Raw genomic sequence first — 24,052 nt, forward strand, 5'->3', positions numbered from 1 at the left:
AATGGCCCAATGGTTGGGTTCAATAGAACACCGACATGGCCACTGAAAGCAGTAAGCTTGGAGGTGCAGGCTGGCACCAGAAAGATCACAACAGAATTCACCATCATCGACACTACATCTCCTTACAAATCTTGGGAAGATCATAGTTGCATGCAATGGGGGCAGTTCCCTCAACATTGCACCAACTACTGCGGTTCCCAACAGAACATGGGATTGAAGAAGTCAGAGGGATCAACTGCAGGCGGAAAATTGCTCCATGGCAGCAATGAAATCCAATTGTAGCATTCGAGAACCAGAGAAGGCAGAGATTGAAAACGAGGACATAGAGGTCCTAGATGATGGCGGTAAGGATCCAGCCAAGAAGAGTGAAAAGACATTGAGGAAAATCCTCGTCCAAGAGGGGGATGAAGAAACGCTTCTTTCTTCTCGGCTCAGGCTTAGCCGAAGAAGAAGAAAATGAATTGGAAGCTTTTTTAAGAGCAAACATTGAGGTATTTGCTTGGACACTTTACGAAATGCCTGTCATTGACCCCGAGGTCACTTGCCACCTCGACAGGTCGGCCAAACCTGTAATCCAACGAGCAAGAGGACCGACGATTGATGCACGTTGAAGCAGTAGAGGAAGAAGTAGGCAGACTTCTGGAGCCCAGAGCCATTTGAGAAGTCAATTACCCGACATGGTTATCAAATACAGTGGAAGAAGGAATGATAATCAAGGAGCAAGGAATGTTAACATCGACCAACAACAAACATTTTTCAGAAGCAAAAAAGGTTACATATGCAAAGAAAACAAAAGTACAAGGATGATGACCTTAAGAACTAGGGACTAGGGTAAGAACGTCGGACTAATCTACTTCAACGGTTGGCGGTGGTTCAACATTGGCAGTCAGCGGGGAGAGCTTCTCTACCATTATCTCGGCAACAATTTTAAGAAGGGACGTGGTTCTAAGACTATGTAGAAAACAGAAACGAAGGCAAGAATCTGGAAAAACAACAAGAAAAACAAGAAGAGAAAAATCAGAGTCAAGAAGACGACAAAGTTCAAGAATAAAGCCAAGTGCACAGGCACTAAGTAAGTATGTGAAGAACAAGAAAGTAATGACCCAGACACGATGCTAGCAACAGAAAGCGGATATGGCAAGAACAGTGCCAGGCGTTCAAGCAATTCAAAACTTGAAAACAGACGAAAATAGAAGACAACAGGGGGCAAGAAAACGGATTCAAAAGAGTTATGAAAAGATTGAGCTTAATAAAAAAGTGAGAATTTATGAACCTACCAAATGAACGCCGATATGAAGATCGCCGGAGTCAAATAGGTGACTGAAAATCAGGAAACCCACCAAAGAGTGTGAACATATCGATGAAGGATTGGGGATATTTTTTGGAAAGAGAAAAGTTTTAGCACAGAAAGCACATGAAAGAATGCAAAATAAGAAGACAAAGGGAAAGAGAGAAAGCTTTGTTGAAAACTCAAAAGGGCGACAAATGAATTGTACCTTGGGTGACGTACCTGTCAGGCAACGTACGCAGAAACGACGCAAACCTGATAAGCGCGTACAAGCCAGTAAGGGATGAACGCATGAACAAAATGGTTGAGGAGCATATGCATGGTAGCTCATGCACAGTTGCAAAGTTTCTGGAGTTTACGAATTAATGGAACTAGAACCTCAGCTAGGAGGTGCGGTTTCAAGCAGCTTGGAAAGCATGAAACTTGATTCTTGACACTAGAGGACAGTAAAGTCCAGGGAACTTTGAGGTCGGCGAGTTTGATCTCGGACAGAGGGGCATAGATGAACGAACAGTGTAGGTTCCATCACCTAAAAATGCCGAGGTAATAGAACCTAGGGGGCAGTTGTGGGGATATATTTTCTGAGTACCAACACGTGGCAAGTTGACGCTGACGTGTTAGCCGAGGTGCCACGTGTCTTGGTCGTGACGCCGAGGTGATCTCAGCAAGGCCGAGGTTATCTCCGAAGATATCGGAGTCCGAGATAAGTGGATAAAGGACAAGAGTCCTAGAATGAAAAGGGAACTCAACCTGGATGAGGGACAAGAGTCCTAGAATGAGAGAAGACTTCAGTTTGTATTAAGATAAGACTCTTAGAGAGTTTATCCTAATCTTACTGGGAGTCCAAGATTAGCAATAATCCTGAGTCCATAGAAGTTAGGCTTCTATTGGGACTAGGTTTATGTTGGCTATAAAAGAGAGGCACCCCCATGGGTCTAAGGTATGCTTTTGATACTCAAGCTTGTGAGTTTAGCACTTGATTCATCTTTGAGAGATATTCTGACTTGATCGTCAGAGTACCCCCGGGTGGTTGAACCACCGCCGGAGACTTCTTTTTCTGTTGCAGGTTAGCTAGAGGCCATCTATTCTGCCGGTGTTCTCCAGTTGAGTACTAAGTTAGCAGTGTGGTCGGAAATTGACACACACAATAGTTATTTTAGAAGAAAGACACAATTTACTATAGATTTTTATACTTTTTGAAAACTTTCTACTAAAACACAATATATCTATCTATATATATGTTAACAAAAATTAGATTTCTAATGAAAAGCTCTATGAAAACTCTAAATTCCCAATATGAATTTTTAGAATTTTAAATAATTTAAAAACTTTTTATTGGTTAATCCAACTAAAAAAACAAAATTCTAATTATTCTTTAAATTTGAATTTCAAATTCACAATTCAAATATCCCACTAATATAGAAAATCATTAACATATTCCATATATTTGCATCCCTCTCAGGATTTCCAAATCAACATAAAGTAAAATTAAACAATAAAAAATATAGAATTTTGAAAATCCTGAACAATATATAGCAATTCAAGATGAGAAGTATTTTAAAAGAATGCAAAATCCTACACAATTGAGCAATCTAATGCAACATGAATTTTAGAAGGGATTAATTTTATACTTATTCATATATTTGTCTCTTTTTTATTCAGAATTGGTATATTTATATTTAAATGAATATTTGAATATCTCTTATTTTCATATTCTCTCTTTGAGCCTTTTGTCTTGAGTATCCATATGTAATGTTGAACATATGTATATATCTATATTTAATGTATTTATAAATAATAATAAATGTGATGTTAATATATTTGTATATGTGTAATGTATACATTTTGTATGTATGTATATGTTTGATGCTTTTTTGTTTTTTGTGTTTTTTGAACAAGTAAATGCCAAATGGCTTACACGGAATCTAAAGATAATATAGTCCTTAGCTCCAAGTGACGATAGATAATTTAGTCTAGAGGAAGCATGCCCTTCAAATTGCAAGATGTTAACCAATGGACAGCATTGTTTGAACTTCTTGGAGACCAACTAAAAGTGATATTCCATCGAGACTTCGCAGCACAAATGTCATGAAAAATGGCATGGCAATCCCAAGGAGGTACCAATTCGGACACTGTAGACACCTTATTTTTGACGGCCCTTACGACTTGGATGTCCTTGCAAGTACATCTGAAGATGAGTCTGTTTGCTCGTCGAGTGCTCGAAGTCCTCAGCGAGATGCTACAATTTTGAGCCTTTCAAACCCTGCATCATTTTTGCTTCATTTTTGGACGATGCCTTGGTCTTTCCAGCCTGCAACCTCTGGTGGCCTGCCGGCCATCACTAGAGGCTGCCGGCTATCACTTTTGGTGTGCCGGCCATTGATGTGGCTTGCCGGCCACCAATGATGGTCGACCGACCACCAGTGTTTTCTGCAGATATTTTATGCCAGCTGTTTGCACAGATACATGCATCTGTCCACATGTGGAGGGCTGGATCTCCTTGTAGAAATTTCATGTTTTCTATATATAGGGACCCCCTGTAGACACCCCATTTTTGACCGACCTTGAGACTCAGACGTCACCAGTTGAGCACTTGGTGATGTTGCATAATGTGCTCGTTCAGAAGTTTCAGAGTCGCGGCCGTAAGCCCTGCCTCCGGACTTCCGAACCCTTTTCTGTGCCTTGTCTCGGTTTGCGAACCAGACTCGTTTTTCTCTGTTTCTTTTCCTGAAGGGAGGGAGAGGTCTCGTAGACCATTTCTCAATGTCCGTAGGCTACATTTGGTGGCCGTAGGCCATTTTGCCCATTTCGGAGTCCGGTTCCCGGTTTTCGGAGCCGTCATGCCGTGTGCCTCGGTTCGGGACCGCTTAACCATCTCCTATTGCTCTGATTTTTGGCATACATCTTATTTTCTCCCTTTTGAGAGACACTGGGGGCTGAGAAGCCCACTTCGAGGTCGAATACCATTTTCGGTGCTTAACAGCCCATTTCCGGGACCCCGAACTGCGTGTTTTGGCCCCGGAACGTTCGTTTTGCCACGGTTTTCGTTCATTTTTGGCAGGTACCTCTGTTTTATCACAAGGAAGGTCACTGAAGGGTGGGAGACCGGCAATTGTTGCAGCAACCAGTTATCTCTCCTCCGGAGCCTCCCGGCGCCCGTTTTTGCAACTTCCGGGCTAATGTTGAATACCTTAGGGGTAGTGTTGCCAACTTTCAACCACATATCTGTGATCTACACATCTGGGAGGCCACTAAAAGTTGGTGGCCGGCCATTAAGGTCACCTGACCCTTTTGACCCCTTTTCTTCCGGGCTAATGTTGAACCCCTTGGACCTTTTTTCTTGAACTTTGAACCACATATCTGTGATGTACACACCTGAGAGGCCACTAAATGTTCATGGCCGGCCAGTAAGTCAACTTGACCCTTTTGACCCCCTCTTTCCGAGCCATTGTTGAACCCCTTGGGCCCACTTTCTTGGAACTTTAATTACATGGTTGTGTTGTACACACATAGGGCTACCTCCCCAATATCTGGCCGGCCAGAAAAGCTTGTTGACCCTTTTGACCCCTAGCCGGCCGGCTAGGGGGTGTGGCCGGCCGGCCACCTCCAGCCAAAGTGAGAGGCCGGCCGTGTTCTCCTCACTGTAGCCTTTCCAGCTGTGGGGCAATATCCCCCAGATATTTTCTGTATCCGGGGGATATTTTGGGAGAGAGTTTTGCTCTCCAATTCACCCCCCTTTTACACCCCTTTCTTGACCTTATAACCAGCTGAGGGTCTTCTTCTTGGGGGTTAGAAAAATTCCTCTCCAAGCACAAACCCTAAACTCCATTGTCATCCTTCTCAATTCTCCAAAAAACCCTAACTTCTTAACCTTCATTCCTTCTACACCACCAAGCTCTACCACCACCATCTCATTTCCAGCAGCAAGGAGGGATTCTTGAAGGCTAAAGAAGCTCCAAATCAACCCAAGAAGCAACAAAAGCTTGGATCTTCAAGGGTAAGTTACACTTTGATCCTTTTGACCCTTTTCATTGATCTATTTCTAAGCCTCATTTATTTTTGGTTTCAAGCTTCGGCCCTAACAGAAAAGGGCCATATTTTGAGCTCATCTTTACTTCTCATTAAGGGCTCAACCCTGTTTGAGCCCTCCATAATACACTTGCTTCATTGACCATCTTGTATGTCATAGTTTTGCATGCTACTTTTGACCCATGAGCAATTTATTTTCGAGCATGTTGTAAACTGATATGAGGCATATTTTGAGCCCCTATTCAACATTGGAGAAGGGCTCAACATTGTTTGGTGTTTCCATATGTCACTTGTAGTTATATCCCCTATTTGGCCCCATTTTTTGCATAAATTAGTAGCCCTCTTTGCTTCTGTTTTTGGACCTTGATCCGAACTGAAAGTGGTCTTATTATGGCCTATACTTCATGTTTAATTTACACTTTTTTTCTGTTTAGTGATTATTTTATATACTTCATGTTATAGCGCCTTTTGAGCCTTGTTTTGCATCACATTTTTAGCATGTTTGTATACTGATTTGAAGTCTGCCATATACTGTAAATGTTCATATTTTTGGTTCATCTTCAGTGTTATAGAAGGAAATTTTTCAGTTTGAGTTTTGCTTATACCACTTGCTTCATTACCCCTCTTTTGGCCCCTATTCTTGCATGCTATTTTTTCCATACCTATATTTGCTGTTTGGCCATGTTTATAACTGGAAAAGTGCTTATTTTGGGGCTGTCTAGCTTCTGTCTTTGCATTGCATATCCATGTGGTGCATGTTTAGCATGGCTATAGGCCATTTCGGGTGCCTAATGTTGTATTTCGGGACAATTTCATGCATTTGGTATCATTTCGCTACATTTCGGGACTGTTTTTCCCCATATTTTGTTGCTGAAATCCTGTTAGTATGCTTGCATATCATTTTTTCCATGTTGCATTGCATTTCGTCATCGCCTCGGTTTGCGTGCCCGTGTGCACGCATTTCGAGGCACTCCATTTTCATCCGACGGCATCCGATGTGAGTGTGGCTGAGGTTCACTCATGTTGGTATAAGCCCATTTGTCATTTCCATGTCATTTTAGCATTGCCTCGGTTTGCGTGCCCGTGTGCACGCATTTCGAGGCACCTCATTTTCATCAACCGGCATCCTACGTGAGTGTGGCTGAGGCTCTCTCATGTTGGTATAAGCCCATATCATGTTTCCATGTCATTTGCATTGCGTATGCACCGCCTCGGTTTGCGTGCCCGTGTGCACGCATTTCGAGGCACCTCATTTTCTGCCATCGGCATCTTATGTGAGTGTGGCTGAGGCTCACTCATGTTGGTATAAGCCCATATCATGTTTCCATGTCATTTGCATTGCGTATGCACCGCCTCGGTTTGCGTGCCCGTGTGCACGCATTTCGAGGCACCTCATTTTCTGCTATCGGCATCTTATGTGAGTGTGGCTGAGGCTCTCTCACGTTAGTATAAGTCCATTTTGCATTTTCCATGTCATTTGCATTGCGTATGCACCGCCTCGGTTTGCGTGCCCGTGTGCACGCATTTCGAGACACTTCATTTTCTGCCATCGGCATCTCATGTGAGTGCGGCTGAGGCTCACTCATGTTGGTATAATCCCATTTGTCTTTTTTCATATCATCGCCTCGGTTTGCGTGCCCGCGTGCACGTATTTCGAGACACATATCATCGCCTCGGTTTGTGTGCCCGTGTGCACGTATTTCGAGACACCTATCATCGCCTCGATTTGTGTGCCCGCGTGCACGTATTTCAAGACACCTATCATCACCTCGATTTGCGTGCCCGCGTGCACATATTTCGAGGCACCTCATTTTCAGTGCATTCTGTCATTTTCTCGGTTTGCATGCCCGTGTGCACGCATTTCGAGACATCTCATTTTCATAACATTGTGTATGTTAGGATTGTATATTAGTTGCATTTCATACATATCATGCATATTGCATCATGTCCGGAATAGGAGTTAACCCGGGCACGGGAAACGAGGTACATTTCGTACTCCGAGTAACGGAATGTGTCTCAATTCCTCAATCACCGACACTCCGGATTATCCATGATGGAGTTAGGTTTTAGCTGTAGTTTCATGTGCATTCATCCTATATTGAGTGGTGCATTTCGACTCTTCGGCCATCATGCCTCGGTATGCGTGATTGGTGGCACGAGGATCGAGACATGCATATATCTGTGCAAATACATTGCTGTGCCCCTTTCCTGCTCTCTGTTGCAGCAAAATCAGGAATCAGCAATTTTTCGGGATTCGGCACGCATTTCGAGGATAACTGCTAAACAGAGGCTAATTGGGGCATTCCGGTGGATTTCCGCGCAAGACGATCCGGACATGCATCATCCATCAGAAGCAAGACAGTCCCTGGCTTGCACGCCAGTTTTATTTGCTTTCTTAGTCAATTCATTAATTAATTAGAAATCTGTAATATTCTTTTATTCGGGACTGTAATATTTAGACTGTATTATTTATTCGGACCCTCTGAGTGAGGGCACAACTGTAATAAGTGTGGGTGAGTGTGATGTATGTCTTCCAATCCCACGTCTTTCTCCCTTTTATTTATCCGCTTTTGATGGTTAGATTAGGGCATGTTTAAATTAGCATACAGTATGACAGCGTGTTTGCATTCATTCATCTGTATTGCATGCACCGGGCTCGGCGCATCATACTAACTGCATTGTACTTTTAATTCCAAATTGAATACATGATAGTTGTAGCATTCCATATGCCATGTTTAGAATAGCTGAGCCTACTATAGTTGCATTTTGCATGTGTTGCATTAAGCATTTTTGTATACTTAGGATCACGCATGATTTCTAATGTAGTTCCTATTTTGGCTTGGAGTACTCGGTAAGTTCTATGCTTTAGCATCCTCGCATGCGTGTGAGTGACTGCCATGAATAGCATGCTTACCATGAGGCTATGTGCTTATGTGATATACCTGCCTGAATGCCTGTGGGTGAAGGTTGAGTTGTTTAGATTGGAATAAATCATCGACTGTTTGTTTTAAGCCCACTAGATAGTGGCAAAACCATCTTTTCTAAACCCACCTGCGGGTGGTAAAATCTGTATTTTAAGCCTACTTGCGAGTAGCAAATCATCTTTCAAATAAACAAGCATGAAATGTTTTGTTCCAATTCGGGCGATCCAGTCTATACTTATATGCTGTGTACATCACATAGTAACCTAGGCTAATAACCGGAATAAGAACTCACAATATTTTCAAAAATTGATATCATGGTTAGTAGAGGCCGGTCTATGACCGGGCGAGCGGGGGTGCTCACGAAGTGACCTTCCCCAATCGTACCCAAGTTCCCGAGCCGAGGCAACTTTGGTGATGACGGACACGTGGCCTTTTGGCACCGAGTCAGGGTTTCCTAAATTTCCCAAAATAAAATATTTAGGTGGCGACTCTGTATCTGGCAAAGCAGTCCATGTTTGGCACTACTTTTTTTCAAAAATCAGTTTTCTCAGAACGATTTGCCAGATTTGGACTCTTTGGTTCAGATTAGGAACCGTGACAAACATTGAGAGTCCGAACTGTAGCGAGGTCCCCCGCGGGCTTGTTACAGTTTCTGGCGACTCTGCTGGGGATTTAGAGAACTTGACTCGAACTCATGATATCTGTTTTTGACTACACTTGTGTGTTTCTTTGCATTGCATTTGCATTGGTGCGCCTAGGACACCGTGTTTGCCATCTGCTATTCCTGAACGGTTTGCCAGAGGCTTGTCTTGTCAAGGCATGACCATAAGGCTGACCGGTTGTGGGCTCTGCCAGTATGGGAACACAAACCCCGGTTTTACCGGGGCACCCTTTTTGACCATTCGACCTAGTGCATATTCGGATCCATAGTGACCATTCTAAATTAGGACAGGTTGCTTACCCGTTTATAGGTTGTTTGAAACCGCTGTGTGCATAGTGAAACCCTAGCTCCTGACAAAATAGGACAGGGAAACCCTACCCCAACATAGGGGTGTTTTGGCTCTCACTTATCTGTTATGTGCTTTAGAGTGCGTCTCTACAGGAATGCATGTATCAGCATATGAGTTTGAGTATCAAGCCTGCGGGCATCAGTTCAGTATTGACAGTATCAGGCCTGCGGGCATCAGATCAGTATACAAGTTTGAGTATCAAGCTTGCGGGCATCAGTTCAGTATTGACGGTATTAGGCCTGCGGGCATCAGCCAGTATTTGAGGATTAGTTATCTGCGGATATCAGATTCTGTGTTAGGGGACAGTGATACAGGGATAATAACCAGTGTTTGAGGACAGTATGTTATTCAGCTTTTTGACTGTGTGCCCGACTGTGTATCTTGCATTTTATTTTAAGCTGTTGTGCTGTCCGTTTATCTGTTTATTTATTTCCTTTTTGCTTTATTTATCTTTTGCTAGGTCAGTTTTAGCACGATTGCTTCCAACCCAACAGGCATTCCCCAAGCACCTTGGACACGAGGTCGTCGACTCCACTGATCTGAGGATCTAATCGACGGACAGCCAGTGTTCCATTCTCTACCCCCTGTTACAAGAAGGAAACAAAGAAAGCGCAGTGCATCTGAACAGAGAGCACCAGAACAGTGGTATCCCCCATCAGTGGATAGTTGGATTGAGGTCCCCATTGAGACAAATCTGCCACTAGTTCAGACAAATCGAAGCAGTATGACAACACCGACAGGAGTTGAGGAAATGATGCGCCAAATGCAGGAAACTATGCGGGCCATGCAGCAAGATGCTGTCCGCCGGGATGAGCTTGCTAAGCAACAAGCTGAGATTATGACCCAACAGGCTGAGCTTATCACCCGACTGCAACAACAGAGCACAGCATCTGCTTCACACCAAATCCCTCCCCCGGCAGGAGCCCCATTACCTGAGAAGGCTCCTGTTATTCAGGACGTCCCTCCTAACACCCAGAATACCGTACCGGCTGTCCAAATTCTGCAAGAGGACACGAGTCTTCCAACGGGGCCTGTCCCGCCCCCGATCCCACCACAACTGTCCAAGGTCCACACATCCAATCACCCGGACTCTCCATCCGAGGTCGAGGTTGATCAAACAGCTCTGAAATTGAGCAAACTGGAGAAGCTTTTCAAAAAATCCCAAGGGGCTAAGGCTATGCCGGATATCGGAGATGGATATACCGAGGAGGCCGTAACACTCCCCGATAGGTTCAAAATGCCACAAATAGACCGTTTTGACGGGACTGGTGACCCCATGGTCCATATCCGACTGTTTGCGGATGTCTTGCGGCCAATGGGCCTAACACGACAACAGAAGCTCTCACTATTCGGCCGAACCCTGTCAGGTGTGGCCTCCCATTGGTACGCAAGATTATCGGACGAGGTGAAGAAGAATTGGGACGAGATGGCTGAGGCCTTTGTGACACAATATTCGTATAACACTCAGATCGAGATCACAACCCGTGATATTGAAACAACAAGGCAAGAGCCTAAGGAATCTTTCTCGGACTTTGTGATCCGATGGAGGGCAAAGGCGTCGACGATGACTTTAAGGCCCACTGACAGAGATCAAATCCGGATGATTGTGCGCAATCTCCACCCCAAGTTAATGCAAAGAATGATTGTGGTCCCCTTACCTACTTTCGCAGATTTACATGATATGGGGGTGCAAATAGAAGATGCTATGAGGCAAGGCCTGTTTGACCAGGACAGAGAACAACCGAGGAGGACCTTTAACCGTAACAACAATGCAGGCCCGAGCGGCGCTGCTAATACAAGAGCCTCGGAAGTTGGCATGGTCACCACCACTCCCCCTCCCCCTCCAAGGCCCATGACTGCCACACCATTCTCCGGCGCGTCCGGAAGCAACTCACAAAATAACCGATTCCAACCTCGGGGCCAAAGAACCTTCACCCAACTATACATGCCCCTGTCCAAGGTTCTGGGAATATTGATCAGGAAAAATCATTTGAAACCCCTGGAACCAAAGCCATTACCAAATCCACTCCCCCCCTCCTATGACCCGTCAAAGTACTGCGCATACCACCAACAACACGGTCATGATACCGACCGTTGTTACAGATTACGTCATGAGGTCCAAGATCTTATTGACAAACAGGTAATTGCGCCTCCTGATAAACCTAATGTCACAACTAACCCTCTTCCACCACATAACCAACCTCCCCCTCCCAACAGAATTAATTTCATCCAGACTGGGGTCGTGTCTTACGATCCTAGCATCTATATTACGCCCACCCACCTACCCAAGCCGGAGGTGCTCCTCCCCGCTTGCACTGACCTTTTGTGCATGGTGGACGTCTCCAAAACCCAACCGGAGCCGGTGGTGGTGACCGTCGAAGACAAGGCAGGGCAGATTTTAGGAGAGCATGAGTCTGTTGAATCTGGGACTGGACAGAATTTTGCTGAGGGAGCTTATGATCCGAGCAGGTACATCCTATCAACGAGCCGAAGTGGGCTAAGTGTAGAATTTCCCGAGACAGGAGAACTGTGCATGATCCGAGGGGATGGATCTGGGTTATGGGCAGATGAGCCGACAACCGTAGAGGAGGACTTTGCTAACTTGCAATTTCTCGATGATCAGGAGCTGGAGGATGCATCCATTAACTGGAATGATTATGAAGGATCAGAGGAGGCCACTGGATGGCTTGAAGATCAACCGGATGCAGTGGGGGAAGCCCAACCAGAACAGAGCCCGGCAGGGGCAGAAACATCACTTGTGGCCGGAACGGCCGAAAATCAAGTTGTATCGCCGGAAAGCGCCGGTGTTAAGAATTCCGCTCAGGACATGGGCATTACGGATATGGGAACTGTTGAACAAACAACTGTACTGACGCAGTTGGAACAAGGAAAGTTTGAGGAAGCTGAGAGAGCCAGAAAGGCGAAGGGCCCTGAGGGAACCGAAAGTGCTGTGTGCACAAAGACAGACAATGCTACGAGTATTTGGACAGAGGGCACTGAGAGTGCGAGTAGACTGGAGCCGGACAGATGTCTGTTGGCTGCCAGCGGAATGTGGTGGGAAGATGACGATTTGTGTCTTGCCCACACCGATGAAGACTGGGGAAATGGCCAGCCAGATGATACTTGGTATCTTGATGAAGTGGACCACATGACAAGAAGTGGGCGGTACTTCAAGCCCCCACACCTGGACCAACCCGAGGCATCCGGGAAAGACAGAGAAGCGGAGAGACAGAAGGAGAAGCAGATTGAGGATGAAGCTGTGCTGAAACAGTTAAAAAAGATACAAGCAGACATCTCCATCTGGGGACTGCTAATGGCATCACGAGTGCACAAAGAAGCTGTCCTATCTACCATGGACAAGTCGAAACTTTCCATAGACACCACGCCTGAACAGCTGGTTGGGCTGGTTTTTCCAGGAGGAGGTTCCCCGGCATTAACTTTTTCGGACAAGGAGCTACCGCCTGAAGGCACAAATCATAACAAGCCTCTCAACATATCTGTGGAATGTAGAGATAAGTGGATACCGGTGGTACTTGTTGATACCGGGTCTGCGATTAATGTCTGCCCAACCAGAACGGCATATGCAATCGGGTTAAAACCCGCGGACTTCATCCCAACCACCCAAGTGATCAGGGCATATGACAATACCAGCAGAGAAGTGATGGGGACTGTTAAAATTCAAACTAAGGTTGGTCCAGGACAACACAGCATCGAATTTCATATCCTGGACGTTCCCGCAACCTTTAACTTACTATTGGGGCGACCGTGGTTGCACCAGGTCAAAGCAGTCTCTTCCACCCTACATCAAATGCTGAAATACCCTCACGGGAAAGGGGTAGCGATCGTTTTTGGGAATTCATCAATCCATCCGCCGCCGGAAGTGTCTACACCTGTCTTGGAGATCGAGCACGGCACGGAGGATGTGTTTTTGTCGGGGTTCACTTTGGCCGAGGCTCAAGTGGTGCAGAATGTCATGGCTGCGAATGAGGGCATGTATGTCAGCGCACAATCCATCTACCTCATGAACAAGCTAAAACATACCCCTGGGATGGGATTAGGGAGAAGTGGCCGGAAAGGCGTCTCAGTGTTGGCCGAAGTGCCACACAACCCTCACACCTTTGGACTGGGTTATCTGCCCACCAAAGAGGACTGGTTGAGGAAAGGAAAAGAAATGGCCGGAAGAGCCAAGGCAAAGAGGGCTGGGAAGCCATTTGACTTAATACACAGGCCCATCTGGGGTACCCTAAACGGACGTTTCGTCCGGGAGGGGGAAGATTTTCCATTCTGCGGCTTCCCGGAGCCATGGCAAAACGCGGAGGGGAAGCGCGTACCTGGTTTTGAAATCTTCTTCGACATACAATTATCTGGGGATGACGTTGCCGAAGCGCAGACAGACCCACCAACTGAGGTTGAGCAATGTGAAACAGTGGATCCTGAGAGTACAGAGCTGGAAATGGGGGTAGCACTGGCGAGTCTACTATCAGATCCTCCGATCGGCCAAGAGTGCTTGGGGGATAACTCTTCGGTTTCTGTGATTGGAGATGAAATAGCTGCGGGCTTTCCAGCGCCGATCTTGGATGCATCTATTGCACCTTCTCTCATCTGGCAGTATGAAGAAGGCTTTTTATCTAGCAGTTCCGGGTCAGGTAGTGAGCCGGAATCTGATTCTACCGAATCTTTTGCGTCGGAATCAGATTCCAGCTCGACTGAGTCTGAGTCCGGTATTCTTGGGGGTGATAACCCAGATACCACAGTCCTGTCTAGGTCGTCTTTTTCATTTTCTTTTGAGTCTGTTGTAACAGAGGAATCTGACGGCTTGGAAGTATTTAATGAGAATGATACGGATGTGTTTTCTGAGTATTTTTCTGTGCCTTTGATTTATTGCTTAAATCAGGATTTTCAAAATTTTGATGAAAACAGCGAGGAAGAAATTCCCCCAGTTTTGCAACGATTAATCAATCAAGAGCAGGAAAAATTTGTTAAACCTTTAATGGATGAAATCACTACTGTGAATGTTGGTACTGAGAAGGACCCGCGGCTGGTCCAGATCGGGTCCACGTTGTCTTCCGAGGAGCGCGAGCGCTTAGTCGCTTTATTAAAAGATTTCAAAGATGTTTTCGCGTGGTCCTATGAAGACATGCCTGGAATCGATCCTGAGATTGTACAGCACCGGATCCCTCTTGATCCAGAGGCCCGCCCTGTCAAACAGAAGCTCAGAAGGATTCGCCCGGACTGGGCCCTCAAGATTAAGGAAGAGGTCACCAAGCAAATTGACGCAGGATTCCTGCTAGTATCTGAATATCCAACTTGGTTGGCCAACATAGTTCCGGTGCCAAAGAAGGACGGCAGGATTCGGGTCTGTGTAGACTTCAGAGATTTGAACAGGGCCAGTCCGAAAGACGACTTCCCCTTGCCGCACATCGATGAATTGGTGGATTTCACGGCAGGACACGCCTTACTTTCGTTTATGGATGGTTTCTCAGGCTATAATCAGATAGTGATGGCACCCGAAGATCGGGAGAAGACTGCGTTCACTACCCCGTGGGGTACATATTGTTACAGAGTAATGCCATTCGGGCTGAAGAATGCTGGAGCTACGTATCAACGGGCAACAACTACAATATTGCATGATATGATCCATAAGGAGGTCGAGGTGTATGTGGACGACATGATTGTCAAGTCCAAAGATAGAGAGGGCCACTACACCGCCTTACAAAAATTCTTTCAAAGGATCAAAGAGTTTCGGCTGCGACTGAATCCCCAGAAATGCACGTTTGGTGTTACAGCAGGGAAGATGTTAGGGTTTCTGATCACACAAAGGGGCATCGAGGTCGACCCTTCCAAAATCAAGGCCATCTTAGAAATGCCACCACCAAGGACTGAAAAGGAGGTGCGAGGCTTTCTGGGTAAAGTGCAATTCATAAGACGGTTTATTTCTAAATTAACCTTGACTTGTGAACCACTTTTTGGTCTCCTGAAGAAAGGAAAGAAATTCCAATGGGATGGCCGATGTCAAGCAGCTTTTGAGCAGATCAAAGAATATCTACAGAACCCACCTGTGTTGTCACCGCCAGAACCAGGGAGACCGTTGATACTGTACCTTTCGGTAACTGAGACTACCATGGGCTGCATGCTCGCGCAGGAGTCAGAAGACAAAGTGGAAAGGGCCATATACTATCTGAGCAAAAAGATGTTGGATTACGAGACCCGCTATACACCGCTGGAGAAGGCCTGTTTGGCCTTAGTATGGGCAACCAGGAAGCTGCGGCACTACCTGTTAGCCCACTCTGTAATGTTGGTTTCGCGTTTGGATCCCATCAAATATCTCTTCGAGAAACCAGCACTTACGGGTAGGCTAGCTCGTTGGTTGCTGTTGCTCTCCGAATTTGATTTGAAGTATGTAACGCGCAAGTCAGTAAAAGGCAGAGCGGTAGCGGAGTTCCTTGCCGACCACCCGGTTGAGGGGGATGAAGCGGTTGAGTATCTATTCCCAGATGAAGCCATTCTGCACGTCGAAAATGAAACTTGGACAATGTATTTTGACGGAGCGTCAAACCAGTATGGGTATGGGATAGGGGTGTTGCTGATAGCGCCTGATGATTCCCGTATCCCTTTAGCATTCAAGCTCCGGTTCAAGGTTTCCAACAATGAAGCAGAGTATGAGGCATGTATTGCTGGCCTGGAAGCAGCCCTGGAACTAGGGGCAAAACGGTTGGACGTCAGTGGGGACTCGAACCTTGTTGTGTCTCAAGCAAAAGGAGATTGGAAGGTTAAGGAGGAAAGGATGATAACCTACCACCAAACCTTGGATCTGTTAATTCCTCGGTTTGAGAAGCTAAATTTCACCCACCTCGTAAGAGAGAACAACAGGTTTGCAGATTCATTAGCAACTCTATCTTCTATGATAGACATCCCGTCCGGAGTCCGGATGCGTCCAGTCATTATTGATCAAAAGTTTACACCAGCATACGAGTCGATTTCCGCCATAGATGAGGTTCAAGATGGCAACCCCTGGTATTACGACATCTGGAACTTCTTGGAAAAGGAGACATATCCACTAGGGGCAAATGCCAAAGATAAGAGGGCTGTCAGAAGAATGGCTGCTCAGTTCAATATCTGCGGAGGAAAACTGTACAAAAGGGGTCATCTGGGAATGCATAAGCTCTGTGTAGAAGCTGAAGAGTCAAAACGCCTGATGGAAGCCATCCATGGGGGGGAGTGCGGTGCACACATGAATGGAGTAATGCTGGCCAGAAAGATCCTCAGACAGGGCTACTACTAGTCAACCATGGAAGAGGATTGCATTGGTTTTGTTCGGCGATGCCACAAATGTCAAATCCATGCAAATCGCATGAACATCCCGCCGTCAAAGCTGTACAACATGACTTCGCCATGGCCTTTTTCAGTCTGGGGAATTGATGTGATCGGAGCTGTTACCCCGAAGGGATCAAACGGGCATGAGTTTATCCTAGTAGCGATAGATTATTTTACAAAGTGGGTCGAGGCCCAATCATACGCAGTGTTGAAGGCGTCGCATGTCGCAAAGTTCATCAGGAACAACATCATCTGTCGCTACGGGGTGCCAAACGAAATAATTTCAGATAATGGTTCCCACTTCAAGAAAGAAGTGATAGACTTGTTGGAGAAATACAATGTGGCTTTTCATAAGTCATCTACATACAGGCCACAGACCAACGGAGCGGTTGAGGCCGCCAACAAGAATATCAAGCATATACTACAGAAGATGGTGGAAACCTATCGAGATTGGCCAGACAAGCTGCCATTTGCTTTGTGGGGCTACAGGACTTCAATCAGAACTTCTACTGGAGCAACTCCATATTCATTGGTCTATGGAATGGAGGCTGTTCTACCCATTGAGATTGAGGTCCCATCATTGCGAGTATTGGCTGAATGCCAGATAGCCGAAACAGATTGGCAGCAAAGCAGATTCGAAGAACTCATGCTCTTTGACGAAAGAAGACTGAAAGCACTGTACCACATCCAAGGCTATCAACGCAGAATTGCCCGGGCTTTCAACAAGAAGGTTAAGTCTAGGAATCTGAAAGAAGGAGATTTGGTGCTCAAAGACAACCGAGCTCCCATCCACGACCCAAGGGGCAAGTTCAAACCCAATTGGACTGGTCCTTACATCATCAAAGCTATCTGGTCAGGTGGAGCTGTGGTTCTGATGGATCTAGATGGCTTGGAGTTCTCACAACCGATCAATATGGACAAGTTGAAGAAATACTATCCTTGAGAGGCTCGCTAGGCCGAAAACCCGAAAGGGCGACCTAGGCAGAATTCAGAGCACAAAAAAATTAGAAAATATAAAAACTAAGCTCGCAAGGTTGAAAACCCGCAAAGGGCACCTTGGCAAAAGTTAGAGCGCAAAAGGAGAGTGAAAATACTCGAGTGAACCTTAGCCTGAACTACGTAAGGCTTGATTCCCATCTTCGGGATACGTAGGCAACTTCGCCTCGAAGTTCAGCCGTAAAATTTTCCCCGATCAACTCTGTCCATATTAATCATCTCAGTCATCTTTATCCATCAGCATTTATCACGATCTCCGGTACAGTGCTGTTCAAACTAGGGGCAACTTTCCGTTGCCGCGACGGTGCAAAGTTACTCAGACTAGGGGCAACTTTCCGTTGCTTTGAAGTACCGCTTTGTTCTTCAAACTAGGGGCAACTTTCCAGTTGCAGGGATCTGGGGTTGTGCATCTCAGTGACAAATTTTCGGCATGTCCAGTTCTGATCCACATCGAAAATAGTTTTGAAAAGTTTTAATAAAAGTTGACTTTGTTCAAATCAATCTTTTTACGACTTAGACCATTTTTGGACCAAAAGCGGAAAATTTTCAGTACCATAACTTTCAATTTCATTGATTTCAAAATAGAGTTCTCCTGCTCTTGCATTACAATCGAGGTTGCTTATTTTAGTACATTTATAAAGAAAACTTGAAAATGCTAAATAAGCAATAAATTTGGGGCATAATTGAATCAAGTATCTCCGCGTCCCCTCCTGGAGCTGGACGGAGCATCTGTTGCCAAGCTAGGCCCAACCTGTGCCTCCTCATTAAGCCAATCCAAGCACTCATCGGACAAAGTGCAACTGAAAGTCGAAGCAGGGGCCAGAAGCTCTCTAGTCCTCCATGCCGTGGCATATCGGGCAAGCTGTGCACCCCGGATCGGGAAAGCGGCTGGGTACTCAATCCCCTCCGGTGGACAGGTCTGATCATGGCCAAACTGACGCAGGAACCGGAACGGAAAATAGAATACGCAGTGGGTTAGACCAATCAGTTGGATCCCAATCTGCCGAGACATACTATAGCTCATTGCCGGGAGGTTGAGCCAAGGACAACGCCAAGCAATGCCGTCTGCGGACAAATTGCACATCCAATCGAACCACCACCTTTCGTCAAGAGCATTGACAAGGCTCTGCCGAAAGAAGTAGCCTCGAGCTGAATAAGCCGGGCAAGAGTCCACAACCTGCAACTTATCCATTAACCATACCTAGGGGAGGGATGGAAAATGAGAGATTAAAGAATAGAGAGATGTACGATGAGAGAAAAGTAAGACAAGGGTTTTGTGAGAAAAACCGAGCCTGAGAGCCGAGTGACGTGAGCAAATATATATGTAAGGTTAGGTGGGAAACATTACCTGCAGTAATAGTGGACTCCCAGCAAATCTGGTTGTTTCCCGGCGATGGAAAGCATCTAAACCCATTAATGTCTCGGCCAAGGTCATGGCAATACAGCTCTTTCCTTCTCTCAAACCTTGGGCGACTTCAATCAGGCGAATGCTAGCCCCGCCGAAGCCCGAGGAAAGCAGAAAGTGAGACAACAGGCATAAGCAGAGGGCGTGTTGCCGGAAACCCTGCCAATAATGGTTGCTGCGGTCACCAGCGTCGAAAAAACGGTGGATCAAGCCGAGGATGTCCAGTTCCCCACTGCAAATCAGAGATCGAGCGTCGCGCGCTGTAAGCCCACACATCCGCCCTAAAGCCTGGGCGTGACCAAAACGGAGCTGAGGCAAGATCACTTCAGAGCACTCGGACTCCATTAAAACCTGAAAATCTTCGAAAGTGGGACACATCTCTTGACCGCCAAAGCTAAAAACATGCGTCACTGGATTCCAGAACCTTGCCGCAGCATGGAGAAAAGGAAGTTGTAGCGGAGTACGGCTCAACGTGAATAGTGCATTCAAGCCGAAACCCCGGAAATTTAGCTTTTCCGAGCCATCTAAAGAAGAAATCCAAGACGTGACATTTTCTGCGAGAAACGCCTCCATCTTTGGCTAAAACTAAGATGAAATGAATGTTCCCGAAGTTGAGGCTTTTATAGAAGGAAAAACACTATTCACGGGAACACGTGTCAAAAGCCTGGCGGCTGCAGGACTGAATGGCCGGCCAGCTACTTTTTCTGGCTGGCCGGCTATTTACTTTCTGCAGAAATGGCTGGCCAGCCATTCACTTTTTGCAAAAATGGCCGGCCAGCTCCCAGGGATGGCTGGCAATGCTGCAGTGTGTCTCCTCGGCCCTGTTTTACTCTTCGAAGGAGAACTCCAAGCATTTCCATGCAACGGGGGAGTCGAAGGCCTTCATTTCAGACGCGTTCCGATGCCCAGATCGTTAAAAATACACTTTGTTGTTGTTGAGTCTTGTTTATCGAGTTGTTGTTTTTGCTTATCGAGTTGTTCGTCGAGCGGACGTGTTTCGTGTTTTTGGGTCATTGCTCTCTGTTTAAGCAATCTTTGTTACAGTCTTGTTTTATTTACAGTGTTGCATTTTGCTTATCGAGTTGTAAAACTTTCTAAGGTCCTGTTATATCTTAGTAAGTTGAGTTTGTTTAGTTTGTTGCGTCGGTTCACTACCTGACTTGGTGATTACACAATGCGCATTACCATTCAATTTCATTTTTGTGCAAAGTAAATGATGCGATACGATGCTAAAAGTTCAAAATACAAACACCTTTTCAAAAGCTATTTCATTTCATCATGCTTTACAACAAACAAAGGTACAAGTTTTACAAAAAAAATGAAACTGCCTAACAATGTGCAAAGTGCTACAAACTACTAGCAAAAAAGAAAAATAAAGCAGGAAATAGCAGCATCAAAATCCTCGGGAACGGGAACGAGAAGCACGCCTGGTCCTCTTTTGTGGGACAACCTCCACACCACCATCAGAGTCGGAGCTGTCATCCTCAGGATCCTCCTCAGCCTCGCCTCTGTTCCCCGAGCTAAAACCGGAGCCTCCCTCCTCAACAGATGTCTCGAACTGACGGTCGGTAGCCTCCTCCTCCTTCTCATCAGGCTCCACCTCCACAGCATGAGCCCTGCGTCTGCGGACAGGCCCTCCTCGAGCTCCTCGATAAGGCCTAGATGGCCCGGCTCCTCGGGAAGGCCGAGATGACCCCTCCCCCTGATAAGGCCCGGATGGCCCAGCTCCCTGATAAGGCCCAGATGGCCCAGCTCCCCAATGAGGCCCAGGTGGCCTAGTCTGCGGCTGACCGGACCATGAAGGCATCTGAAAACAAAGAGTTCAATTCAAATGCATCAGTCCAAGTATGTATATCAGACGCAGATACAAGCAAAAGCTACATAAAGTGGGTGCATGTAAATACAGTGTACAAGTGGGGTGTGTGTCAGATGTGCTCTACACAAGCAGTCTATCGATGCAGTAGAAATCAGCATGTCATCAGAAGTATGATAAATGCCAGAAAACTGAAGAGTACCTGAATGCCCGCGACAGACAACTGTGCCTCCCTGCGCAAGACCATGCCCTCGAGTGTGGCTACCAGCCCAACCACCTCCTCTATGTACCCTCGCGATGGCTGCAAAAATGAGTTCGTAATCATCAGTGAACAAATGAGTGTCTAAACATCTGAAATGATGAATGACAAAAGTGGAGCATACCGGCGGTGAGTCCGGATCAATGGCGTATCGATCGCTGGGCATCGGGGGCTCTAGTGGAATCGGAATCGGAGAGCTAGTCCCATACTGCCACGCCATCAACTCAGTAGGCATATCTGGCCATCCCAGATGAGGATGAATCGACGGGGTCGGAGGAAACGGTCTACTCCCACCTCTAGATGTGCCAGCCCTGCTAGAAGGAGGGATGTCTGTAGCTCGAGCCTGAGCCTGATCCGAGGATGACATACCGGTAGGTCTCATCATCGGAATACGAGCTTCGGTCAATGGAGGCATCAAATATATGTGACGATAGGTGGCGTAGTCCCCCTCCGCAACATATAGCAAAGCATCGCTGCCCAGCATGGCGCCGACTACCTCTGAGTAAGAGAGCCTGTCAGCAGTCCGCATACTAGCTGGAGGTACCGCGGGAACATCCTGAGAAAGATACCCCCGTACCTGGCGCAGAAAGCGCTCCCCCAGGAACCAGACTCTGCCAACTGGCCCTTCGAGCAGGACCCTATACCGGGAGATGCCTGACGCTCCGGTATACTGAAGTAGGAGATCATCACCCAGGGGTGCCCAAGGCTGCCAAGTAATCTGCGGATGATAAATGCATAAACCAATCAGAAAACGAGGATATACAGAGCAAGTCAAAGATGAAAATGAAAGGAACAGAAAATTCTGAAGTACCTCTGAGTGTCGCACAGTGTCGAAGTACTGTCGCAGGCGAACCAGGGTCTCTCGAGGCCTCGCCCGGTGCGGGCCCTCAAATATCAATGAATATGGGGTCACGGGAATCCCCACCACCTCCAGCTCTGGGGCTAACGATGGGAAGTATACATAAGCCCATAGCTGAGAAAAGCAGTGCAGAATGTAAGCACGAAATGCTGAGAGCAAAATGCAGAATGTAAAAGTGCGCTGTGTGTGCAATGTACAAGTAATGAAGAGCAGAAATGTAAATCGAGGGGACAGAAAGTACCTCCCAAGCTCTCCAATAGCCGCCAAGCAAATCGCCCCGCCCGCGGGAGGTCGCGCTCATATAAAAGTAGAGGGTAGCCAGGCCAGCGCCACCCCAATCATATCTACTGACCTGTGATAGGTCGACTAGAGCGCTCAGCAGATATAGCCCAATGGTGTTCCCTCTGTCGGCGAACAGGGTAGTCCCGAAGAGGAACATCAGGAAGCCACGAGCATACTGCTCTGTCTCCTCAGGAGTCTCGGGCACCATCTCCGCCCGCCGGAAATGGGAGGAGAACCAAGTGTATCTGACTCTCCCTAAAACCCTATCAACAGGTGGGCGAGCCCCCAACAAATACATCCAGGCGGCCTCCCACTCGCCCATATCCTCGTCATAAGGGATGGGCCAACCTCCGACATCAAGGCCGGTCAATACAGCAAAGTCAAAAGGGGTCATGGTCATGTCCCCGGTAGCAGAGAAATGAAAGGAATTGGTGGTGTCCCACCATCTCTCTACCAAAGCTGCCATCAAGGTCCTCCTGGCAGGACAGCGTGACAACCCGACGCAAAAGGACCCGAACCCTACCGCATCTATCAAATCCCGGATGCCCTCCGGCAGCTCAGCATACCAATCCCGTGCCATGGTAGAGCCATACCCTCGCACACTGCGGGAACCACCCTGCATTCAGAATGAATACATGTGTCAATAATGAGATGAAATGGGCTGTGTGCCAATGAAATGAATGGGCTGTGTGCCAATGAAATGAATGGGCTGTGTGCCAATGAAATGAATGGGCTGTGTGCCAAAGAGATGAAATGGGCTGTGTACCGATGAAGTGAAATAAGCTACATGCGAAATCTACCTGGGCTGCGTGTTCAGAGAATTTGAATTTTGGGCTGCGTGTTCAACTTTCAGTTTAATTGTGGGCTGCGTGTTCACTATCTATCTGGGCTGCGTGTTCAGAGAATTTGAATTTTGGGCTGCGTGTTCAACTTTCAGTTTAATTGTGGGCTGCGTGTTCACTATCTATCTGGGCTGCGTGTTCAGAGAATTTGAATTTTGGGCTGCGTGTTCAAATTTCAGTTTAATTGTGGGCTGCGTGTTCACTATCTATCTGGGCTGCGTGTTCAGAGAATTTGAATTTTGGGCTGCGTGTTCAACTTTCAGTATAATTGTGGGCTGCGTGTTCACTATCTACCTGGGCTGCGTGTTCAGAAAATTTGAATTTTGGGCTGCGTGTTCAACTTTCAGTTTAATTGTGGGCTGCGTGTTCACTATCTACCTGGGCTGCGTGTTCAGATGATTTGAAATTTGGGCTGCGTGTTCAACTTTCAGTATAATTGTGGGCTGCGTGTTCACTATCTACCTGGGCTGCGTGTTCAGAAAATTTGAATTTTGGGCTGCGTGTTCAACTTTCAGTTTAATTGTGGGCTGCGTGTTCACTATCTACCTGGGTTGCGTGTTCAGATGATTTGAAATTTGGGCTGCGTGTTCAACTTTCAGTATAATTGTGGGCTGCGTGTTCACTATCTACCTGGGCTGCGTGTTCAGATGATTTGAAATTTGGGCTGCGTGTTCAACTTTCAGTATAATTGTGGGCTGCGTGTTCACTATCTACCTGGGCTGCGTGTTCAGAGAATTTGAAATTTGGGCTGCATGTTCAACTTTCAGTATAATTGTGGGCTGCGTGTTCACTATCTACCTGGGCTGCGTGTTCAGATGATTTGAAATTTGGGCTGCGTGTTCAACTTTCAGTTAAATTGTGGGCTGCGTGTTCACTATCTATCTGGGCTGCGTGTTCAGAAAATTTGAAATTTGGGCTGCGTGTTCAACTTTCAGTATAATTGTGGGCTGCGTGTTCACTATCTACCTGGGCTGCGTGTTCAGAAAATTTGAATTTTGGGCTGCCTGTTCAACTTTCAGTTTAATTGTGGG

At 46.5% G+C, this 24,052-nt stretch overlaps 1 protein-coding gene across 1 annotated transcript; it reads right to left on the reverse strand.

The window, feature by feature from the left end:
- Positions 1–845: 845 nt before the first annotated feature.
- On the reverse strand, positions 846–22,501 carry LOC145798149 (uncharacterized). The gene is made up of 7 exons (XM_082885636.1): positions 22,139–22,501; positions 21,850–22,011; positions 21,163–21,756; positions 20,982–21,080; positions 20,661–20,773; positions 1,497–1,636; positions 846–982 (listed from the first exon to the last, which is right to left on the reverse strand). The coding sequence occupies exons 1-7, from the start codon at positions 22,499–22,501 to the stop codon at positions 846–848; spliced, it is 1,608 nt and encodes a 535-aa protein (XP_082741762.1).
- Between the last annotated feature and the right edge of the window lie 1,551 nt (positions 22,502–24,052).

The sequence above is a fragment of the Camellia sinensis genome, chromosome 8 (assembly GCF_055761805.1).
Source record: "Camellia sinensis isolate YWXY chromosome 8, ASM5576180v1, whole genome shotgun sequence".
In the NCBI taxonomy this organism is placed as follows: Eukaryota; Viridiplantae; Streptophyta; class Magnoliopsida; order Ericales; family Theaceae; genus Camellia; species Camellia sinensis.

Bases quoted from the DNA above. Each gene is read 5' to 3' on its own strand.
- LOC145798149 (XM_082885636.1), bottom strand. From the start codon at position 22,501: ATGGGCGAGTGGGAGGCCGCCTGGATGTATTTGTTGGGGGCTCGCCCA. The intron at 21,081-21,162 runs GTATGCTCCACT...TCATTTTTGCAG, and splicing joins TTGATCCGGACTCACCGCCG to CCATCGCGAGGGTACATAGA. The intron at 20,774-20,981 runs GTACTCTTCAGT...CTTTGTTTTCAG, and splicing joins TGTCTGTCGCGGGCATTCAG to ATGCCTTCATGGTCCGGTCA.